Raw genomic sequence first — 9864 nt, 5'->3', positions numbered from 1 at the left:
GTTGTGTCCGACTCTGGCATGGAGGGGCGATGACGGCGGCGTGCCTTCGGCTCGCTTCAGTGCTTGTAGTTGTCGCTATGTGGCCTACGGATCTGGATGTATCTTTTATTTCTGGTGTTTGTTGTACTACCATGATTGAAGATGAATAGATTGGAAGTTTTCTCGCAAAAAAAAAGACGACCAATTTGATCCAGGTGGCCCTCCTCGCCATAGTGATGAACTAGGCTTCCCCGCACATGACCTTTCCCAAAGTTTTGTCCTGAAGGTACTGAAATTGATACTTTGTAGCCGACACACCTGTTAGAAGTATAATTATGTTTAAGTTAGAGATTAGGAGTTAGAGATAAGATTGCTTTAAACCATGTACGACTTGTCCCCTACTCCAAGTCTCTCTCACATATTATACTCTATATATATCCCACATCCGGGCCTGATTAATAGAACAACAGAAACATTAGTCATCCTACAATTTCTACATGGTATCAGAGCGGTTAGTCTCACGACGCTGATCCTAGGTCGTTCCACCACTTCCGCAATGCGCCTTATCTAATGACGACGCGAGGAGTAAAAATTCCTTTTTTTCTTGTTGGATTTGTCTTGTACATTTATCTATGACAAAATTCGGGGGTCAAAATTCTTTCCAATTCGAAAGTACCAAATGACCCAAGAGAGCGGAAAGAGAGGGATTCGAACCCTCGGTACAAAAATAATAATTGTACAACGGATTAGCAATCCGCCGCTTTAGTCCACTCAATCATCTCTCCACATTCCAAAGCGAAAGGTTTCTGTGATATGATATAGGCGAGAAATAAGAAATAGCGGTTGTAAAAAACCTCTTCTTTTTCTTCTCCCTGGAGGCGCGGCACCCGATCAATCGAAGGTTTGATCAGATCTCTATATTAGATTTAATTTTAAGTTCCGCAAATCCGAAATCCCATTAGATTAGTTTTATCATATGCCTGTACCAACGAGATCATCCGGGCCTTATGGACGTATATGCCTACACGGTAGTACTACATGCATGAGCCAGTACCAGATGAGTATACGGCTGCGACTACGGCAACGGCGGACGACAACCTCCCGTGCAAGTGCACCATGGGACGACGTCGACCGGCAACCACGAGCCTCGCGCATCTTCATCACCTCGCTCCGCCGACATCCAGGGGTCGCGCGGTACCTCCGAACGCGTTGCTGAGTACGGCGGATGCGAGCGTCACCACAGGTGGTGCGGACAACTGGTGTGGCAATCTGCACGCGTCTCCACTCTCCAGCTTCATCTACCGGCGCGATCTCCAGCATCAGCTTCTCAAGCATGCGCCGTCAAGCATCAACATTTCACGGACGGGTGCAGCCGGTCTGGACTCGTCCGCATACGGGACTATACACCAGCCCAACACATCTATACACCCCTAAAAAAAACAGAACTCATCTACACCGAGTCGTAGTCCATCTGCATCAACATCTACACCGACTGCACTGTCGCCCACGCAATCTTCAAGCCACGTCCACGAACCGCTGTACCAAGCTATATTCATCGAGCGATCTGCATCAACCTCACGCCGCATCATCAAGCTGTATGCTGTATGACTACGCCAGGCTACAAGCCAATATTCTTCGTCGAGCACGTCTACAAGAAGCGATCTCAACATGCACCATCCACACGTCAGGCCGATGTGGAACGAGATGCAATCTTCATCGACTTCTCCGGCACGCCACGGCATCGACACTGGTCGCCGCAAGGGATGCCTTCAAGCGACACATTATCGTCGACGCCACTGCGACGCCATCGCCGACACTTCATCAGCAAGATCTTCACCTACGTGGTCTTCATCACCATCATCATGAACACACCGCCGCCACCTCGTCCACAAGATGGACATCTAGCATTCTCTGACAGATTTTTCTGTAAGACGCGACCTCGACGATGGCAATGACCGCGTCACGACGATGGCATCGACCGCGTCATCCACGACGGCACGACTACATCGACACGGCGTCACTACAGTGACGACCCTACACGCCCACACGGTTCTGGCAAAACCGATGTGTGCTCGATGGGCTTCCTCCGGTCTTGGCAAAATCGGCGGACTCGTCGCCGAAGGCACCCTCTGACATCCGCAAGGTGCACCGTCCACGTCTGCAGCTCCGTCATAGCGCTTTTTTTTTGCGCCTCCAGGTTTTGTGCGGCTTCATCATCCACGACAGCCACACCATCGACCATGACTATCTCGACCACGGCTACATCACCATGATCGGCTACCTCGACATTGACATTAATGGCTACGTCTACAGCAACATATCGGCAACAACTCCAGTCAACAGCTTCCGTGTTGTCACCAGCGTTCACGCCCCTCCCGCTGTGACTGCGGGAGGGAAGATAGGAGAGACAAGGAAGGCAACAGAAGGGGACGTAGTCACCGCCCTAAGTGCCGACCCATCAGAGACACAGTTGATAATGGAGCAGCGGAGAAGACGATGAAAGCACAAGACTTTAAATCCAGTCGTACTCGTCCGCTTTACTCCCGCTACGACAGAGGGGGATGTTAGAAGTATAATTATATTTAAGTTAGAGATAAGATTGCTTTAAACCATGTACGACTTGTCCCTACTCCAAGTCTCTCTCACATATTATACTCTATATATATCTCACACCTGGGTCAGATCAATACAACAACAAAAACATTAGTCATCCTACAATTTCTACAATACCGAGAGAGGGAGGCCGAGGTATCGCATTGGGAAGCTAGAGCGCATAGCCGGAAAGGCATGGAGAATGACATCAAGGTCAATGTTGGATCATCTAGTGGGTGCCGCCAAGCTATTTTGAACATTTTTAACAAAGACAGTCACGTCCGCAAAATTTTACAAGATGTTCACCAACATCTTCATGCCGTCTTATCGGTACCCGCTCTTGTAGGCGTTTGCGGTCGCTCCTCGCCGCCGTCAGAGCACGAGAAGTTACGCTGACACTGTCTCTACTTGCATAGTCACCGCCGGAGGGCGTGTGCTTCGACAAGCTTGTTGCATGCACAAAGAGCGAACTACGCCCTTCATCGTCAGTGACTCTACCACGCCCGCCTCGGTCGCCGCCGGCAAGGTGTTCGGCCTTTTTCCCACAAAGTACCACGATGGATAGCTCGGATGAGTTCTTTTATAGTAACGTCATATGTTCAACGGAAGATCTATCGTCCAACGATGAGGATTTTGTAGTTGCTACTATGGTGGTATCACAATTATAGGATGCGTCCAATGCTTAGGGGATAGGTCCCGGGCCATGCTCCGGGGTTGAATCGTAACGGAGAGAATGACCATTGCCTACTATATAGCGATTATTTCCAGCTCACATCCCCGCTACTCAATGCCAAACTTTTTCAGCGCCAGTTTAGGATGGCGAGACATGTGTTAAATCGTATTTTGGAGGGAGTGGTGGAGTATGATGATTATTTCAAATGCAAGTATGATGCCCTTGGAAAGGTGGGCTTCTCCTCCTATCAGAAATGTATTATACCTATTCGGATGATTGAATAAGGAATTTCAGGTGATCTTGTGGATGAGTATGTCCGCATGAGTGATTCCACGTGCTTTGCATCATTGTATAAGTTCTGCAAAGCTGTGGTTTCAGTGTTTGTTCCGGAGCACATGAGAGAACCAATTGCTGCGGTACAACCTGGTTTTTGGCGCTCAATGAATCGAGAGGCTTTTCCGGAATGCTTGGTAGCATTGATTGTATGCACTGAGAGTGGAAGAACTGCCCATTTGCTTGGCAAGAACAATGTAATTAAGGGGCATGTTAAAGCTTGCATGGTCATACTTGAAGCTGTGACATCATAAGATCTCTTGATTTCACACTCTTTTTTGGAATTGCGGGCTCTCACAATGGCGTCAACATGCTTTAGCGGTCTTCAGTGTTTGCAAGGCCTTCAAAAGGCAACTCCCCAGATGTCAACTTTGTGGTCAATGGCCACCAATACAACAAGGATGCTACCTAGCTGATGGTATATATTCTCAGTGGTCGACTATTGTGAAGACAATCTCCAAGCCGGTGGTGAGAAGAGGGTTAGGTTTGCCCAACAACAAAGGAGTGCTAAGAAGGATCTGGAGCGTGCTTTTGTTGTGCTCCAATCTTGATTGGCTATTGTTGGGCACCCTTCTAGAACATGGAGCACTCAGAAGATGTGGGCGCTGATGACTGTTTGTGTTATTATGCACAACATAATCGTAGGGAATGAGCGTGATGACAACCTCTTTGACTAAGGGTGAGATTTTTAGGGCGAAAATGTGGAGCCTGAGCATGGAGCAGCAAACTTTTTGATGTCTCAGCTTTATCAAATCATTTTAAAGCTGAATGTGAGTCCAGTTAGGAACATATATATTCTCCCACGCACGGCGGAAGCCATGTGTTTATCACATTGCTGAGCCAGCAGAAGGTCAGAAAAACCAGGGGCCATGTACTAGTTAAACTAGGCAAAAACTGTACTTGTACTCAGACCTCGACATGGATGCAACTTCCGAGTCCATTCTGACCTTGGCTTCAAGATTTGTGTTTAACAGCAACCTTCAGATGCTGGTTTGTAGAATTATGCTAATTCCATGGATGGGTAAAGGGGATCAGATGATGTCTGACGTGTTGTGCTTCCAGAGAAAGAAGAAGACTATGGTAGCTTCTTTTTTTCCCTGGAATTCAGATGGATATATAAAGTTTAGAAGCATTCTACGAAGGGAATCACGCCGAAGCAGAGTGAGATTTCAATTTGCTGGAGATACATTTGCAACTGCCAGCTGAACAATGTCAAGATGTCCTGCTTGTTGCTTGTTACAACTTGAACAGTGTTCAGATCCCTGGTGTTCAGTTTGAGCAACTTGCAATGTCTCTGGCAGCAGCAATGCATTTGCAATAATAGTTTAACCCGAAAAAGGAAATACATTTGTAAGCAACACCTTCCTGCTTCCTCTCTGGCAGCACAGCTGAACTCGTCTATCAGCATGCACACTTAACTGACAGTCTAACAAACAAACGGTGCGCAATAACGCCCGCCCTCAAGGCCACTCCTAACTCGCCGGCGCAGCGAGCCTTTGCAACAATGCACGCCGCCAACCGCTAATGCATACCAAGCTGATTCATGCTAACTACAACAACTTCACAACACAAATGAATATTGTAGTTGGACAAACCAGAAAGGCCACATTAGACTACTAGAGTAGTACTGTACTAGATAGCCCTGCACACAATTGACAGCAAGGTAAAACGAAAAACAACATGAAGAAATTATTGGTAAAAACAATTTATCCGATTCAATCCGTTACTCCCACCAGCAATCCAGCCAAACAAGACTTCTTGGCACCAACAACCTCATCATGTAACACCACATCCAGAAAGCATGCCAAGAGAAATAAAGGTTTTTTGGCTGAAGAACTAGCAGTCATGCATGCAGTACAAGAGGGACGGCTTGGTGGTATCAACTAACTTACAGAGATCCTTTCTTCTTTGTAGTACCTGAGGTCGAAAGGGTCAGCCCACCCAAAATCAGAAGCTATCTTGTGCCTGCAGAGTGGACCTGCGACATCAGTGCGTGGGCTCTCGATGATCTGTAGTTTGCAAGCTTTGCTGTTCCATTTCGCACCCGTCAGAGGCTTCAGCTTCACATTCACATCATCATCCACCGAGGAGAAACATGCCTTGGCCACCACGACCACCATCAGCTCCAGCACCCGACCTCTCTCCGCAATGAACCTGAGGAAAGCAACCTCGCTTCTCGACCCTTGGAACTCGTAGAAGAACACCTTCTTCATGCTCTGCACCACGCATTTCATGGGACCGCCCTCCTGCCAGAACTTCAGATTGACCTTGCCGGTGGACTTTTCAGATATGCGGGGGGACTGCAGATGAAAATGGTAGCATACATAGTTCAGGTATCTTATCTATGAGCAGGCCAATAGTTATATGATTAATTTCACAGTTCTGACCGTGCAAAGTTGTACTAAATCAGAGACACTTATTTCGGGACAGAGAAGGTACTTAAAACATAGTGACTAGTATTCTAAAATTGCCAATGCAACAACTGTATCTAGTTAAGTTAACCAAATTTACATGGACATGGAGCGTTTCCAGGTTGGGGAAGCATCTGAGAAAGCCGGGCACTTTCTTGACAGCATTGCGGACACCAAACTGCACCTCTATGGCCAAAATCTGGACACTAGGGACAATGTTCTCCTTGCTCCTAGCCTGCAATGCATCCCAACACCAAGGACAGAGAAACTAAGTCAGATCATACATTGGCAATATCAATTGACACAGCACAGTTAGTCAGTTACATATGCAAATTAAATTAGTAGGATCTACTACCACGATGTCGGTGTTGCTAATCCCCAGCTCTGTCTGTCCTGGCTGAATGTATCCCAGCACACGCAGGTTGGGTGCACGGCCAATCTTGATCCTGGAAGGGCTGTTCATGGTGAACTTGCCGGTTCCAGGCAAGGATACATTTCGCAGGAAGAGCCTCTCCAGGCGAGGGGCATCCACCACTTCGATGTCCTCCAAGTGGGTATAGCCCAGCTGAAGACACCGCAGGCTGTGGCTGACGAGTCGGAGGCGCGCTCCGGTCTGGCTCCACATGATGAGGAGGAACTCCAGGACGGGACTTCTTTCGAGCAAGAAGGCCAGAGCATGGTCCTCCATGACAGTCATGCATAGGCCGAGCTCCCGGAGATTGGGGAAGCTGGCGCCGCGCGGCACGGCTGCGGTGCCTGGAAGTGTCCAGACGCCGAGATAGAGGCGGGTGAGGGAGGCGCAGCTGAAGAGCGTGGCGGGGAGGCGCAGGTCCATCGGCCAAGGGCGGTTGACAAAGACGAGATCTTGGACCCCCTTGGCGACGAGGGTGTCGATCCAGCGCGCCATCTCGCCTCGGTGCTCGTCCATGGTGCTGCAGGTGAGGTGGACGCAGCGGAAGGGCCCCGGGTGGGCCGCGAGGGCGCTGGACACCGCGGCGGTGACGGCGCGGGGAGAGGAAGCGCCAATGATGAGCGGCCCGGAGGCGCCGCCGTCCGGGAGCATATGGCTGTCGACAAGAGCAAGGGGCGCCGAGCGCCAGAGTGGGCGCCAGCGCGAGGCGAGGGCGGGGGTGCGCGCGGCGTCCTTGGCAGGGAGGCGGGAGATGATGTCGCGGAGGAGCACGTCGGGGAGGCGGCTGATGCGGTCGACGCCGTCGGGTACCCACGAGGCGCCGGCGAGCGAGAGGGGCGCGGTGGGGGAGACGGGCGGGTCCGGGAGGTACTCGTACGCGAAGTGGAGCAGCATGTTTGAGCCGAGGTCCAGCATCGCAGGATCCCGGCCGCAACGCTCTATTCTGGCGAGCATATCGCTCCTGGAGATGCCAAGGAGCAGCTGCTGGTCGTCCATGGCCGCCGGAGGAGGGGGAGAAGGGCGACGGCGAGGGTTTCGGTTTGGGGGAGGAGCAGAATGGTAGCAGAGTGGTGGTGGGCAGAGATGTTGGGCCAAACGTTGGGATCAGGTATCATCCCTGGGCCGGTTATACAGGATCGACTCAACAAAGAGTTTCAATATTCTCGAGAGAAGTCCCCTAAAAAAAACTTCTCGAGAGAAAAAAAATATCAAATACTCAATACTAACCTTTTTTTGCAGTGGAAAATACTCAGTATTAACTTTGCAACTCACCATAGAAAAATATTGTGGAGCAAGTGAAGATTTTTTTGGCTTCAACACAGACATGCCAATTGACTGTGGAGGGGTAACACGTCTTGTCCCACCAATCCACGACAATGCGCACAATATGTGATGATACCAAGAAGTTACTTGATGGCATGGGAGTTTGATAGGAACGTATGATTTAAACAATTTGGTGATGAATTATTTATCGCATTGTTCAGTCTAAGGTACTAGAACCAGATACTAGCGCAACTGATTAGGTGATGTCTATGGTTACCCATGTCGTGAACATAAACTTAATGGCTCACTTATCCCAGAGGAGGCATCCAAGGCTCTTTTCAACATAGGAGTTATGAACGCTCAGGGTCCTGATGGGTTGCACGCTATGTTTTAAGTGCTTTTTGTCGATCATGGATGATGATCTATGTCAGTAGCAGTACTTTGTTACTATCGAGCGTGTCGTCAGGGAAGAGGAAGGTTAAGGCGAAGGAGATGGTGGTCTTGGAGCAAGAAAAGTGTTGAGTCTAGATGTATTATGGTGCGACTAAGACCGTGTTGGGAAGGAGCAAGCAGCTGGAGGCTTGACTCTTTAAGATCAGAGATACTCGGCCTCCTCTTCACCAGTCATGAAATTTGACCCTTATTTAGTAGCACGAAAACTTGAGCAGGCCCAAGACAAAAAAAGGGGCAGGAAGAGTGGGTCGTGGGTGTGTTACATTTTGGGTTGAGACTTCATGAGCCGTAGAGTGCGTGAGTGGGTTGTAGGCTTATAAAGGTGTTATATCCTACACTCAATCGTTGTAATAAGGTATCGTGAATGAATGTTGGTACCTGGCATAAGAGATATACAAATCTAATCATTTCACTAGCAAATTCATATCAATGATTACAAACCCTCCGTAGAATGTGCATGTTATATCCATACATGCAACATGCACTCTGTGTGGGTAAGAACAACAGGTGATGACACAAACAACTATACAATAGAACTACTACACATGTACAACACCCTGAAATGAGAAAATTTAACAATACAAACAAAGGTCTCATAACCAAGTTGCAACTCATACAACGGAAACGAGAATATACATTAGACATGTAAACTTACCAAATGCCTGAAGATGGCTTAAGAAAAGCTTATGGCGTCCATAACCCTTCTTATACCACTACCTTAATGTCGTCCTTCACCACTAGAGATCACCTATTCCAAATGCCACAATCTGAATTGCAACATCCAGATCAAAATATTAAATAAATCAAGGTTAGTACCCAACTGTATTCGCAAGACTTACACCAGAACTAACTACAGGTATGCATCGGTATCAAATGAGAGGATATATGTGGGTTTGATTAAAACAAAAGCTAGCATACTCTATAGTCGACTACTAAATTAAGCTACGTGTACTAGAGTTTGTGACATGGGGTAAGAGAGCACACATGGGTCCATCTAGCTAAGCACCACAACAATACACCATCATGAATCCTCCCTTATCCTGGCAACTTTTATTAAGTGTAGTGCCAAAAAGGCTCTTATATTATGGGATGGAGGGAGTAATTATTAAAGTTTTTCTATGATCAACCAGTTATCTCCAAGTCATCCATCACTGCAAACACGTCTATTCGAATAGATTTAACCCCGTAGAGATGCACCAAGTTACCCATATATGAATGAAAGCCTCTTAATGTTTGTACAATTAGCACACTTCACGAGATATGCTGGCAAAGGGTGATCAACATGACAGTTCCCTATGCCGCAGAGAAGTCCAGGGATTCACATGCTTGAGTTCTACCCAAACCGTGAGTATGACCGAAGCTCCAAAACGGAGATAACTATTGTGTGACACGACCAAGCACTACAAAAAAAAATACACTTCCGTGATGATAGGTGTTTGTCATAGTAGGTTGTGTTTTTTGTCATGCATGTACATCCATGACGATTTTATGACAGAATCAAGATAGTCATACATGTGTTGTCGTAGAAGTGTTCCGTGACATTACCAAAATTATCATCACGGAAGTGTCCACTTCCATGACGATAAATCGCGCATCACAGAAGTGCTTTCGTCAAGGGTGACCGACACGTGGCATCCACCATAACGGAACGCCGTTAAGCTATCGGGTCGGGTTTTGGATCCGATAACCCGTTAACAGCCCCGACCAATGGGGATTTTCCACGTGTAAAATCATCATTGGCTGGAGGA

At 48.0% G+C, this 9864-nt stretch overlaps 1 protein-coding gene across 2 annotated transcripts; it reads right to left on the bottom strand.

Annotated features, from left to right (window-relative positions):
* Positions 1–5258: 5258 nt before the first annotated feature.
* On the bottom strand, positions 5259–7503 carry LOC123066412 (F-box/LRR-repeat protein 13). 2 transcript variants are annotated; one of them, XM_044489499.1, is made up of 3 exons: positions 6344–7503; positions 6089–6223; positions 5259–5877 (listed from the first exon to the last, which is right to left on the bottom strand). In XM_044489499.1, the coding sequence occupies exons 1-3, from the start codon at positions 7394–7396 to the stop codon at positions 5461–5463; spliced, it is 1605 nt and encodes a 534-aa protein (XP_044345434.1). In that variant the 5' UTR covers positions 7397–7503; the 3' UTR covers positions 5259–5460. The 2 variants fall into 2 exon arrangements, with proteins under 2 accessions (XP_044345434.1, XP_044345435.1); XM_044489500.1 differs by having other exon boundaries at positions 6347–7503.
* Positions 7504–9864: the final 2361 nt, after the last annotated feature.

The sequence above is a fragment of the Triticum aestivum genome, chromosome 3B (genome assembly GCF_018294505.1).
Source record: "Triticum aestivum cultivar Chinese Spring chromosome 3B, IWGSC CS RefSeq v2.1, whole genome shotgun sequence".
Taxonomy (NCBI): Eukaryota; Viridiplantae; Streptophyta; class Magnoliopsida; order Poales; family Poaceae; genus Triticum; species Triticum aestivum.
Note: the sequence above shows the minus strand (reverse complement) of the source record. Positions and strands in the feature narration are given on the sequence as shown.

What these genes read in the sequence shown, in the direction of transcription:
- LOC123066412 (XM_044489499.1), bottom strand. Translation starts at nt 7,396, where the DNA reads ATGGACGACCAGCAGCTGCTCCTTGGCATCTCCAGGAGCGATATGCTC. An exon ending in TTAGCAACACCGACATCGTG is followed by an intron (nt 6,224 to 6,343) that starts GTAGTAGATCCT and finishes GATGCATTGCAG; the next exon opens with GCTAGGAGCAAGGAGAACAT. An exon ending in TGGAAACGCTCCATGTCCAT is followed by an intron (nt 5,878 to 6,088) that starts GTAAATTTGGTT and finishes TTTCATCTGCAG; the next exon opens with TCCCCCCGCATATCTGAAAA.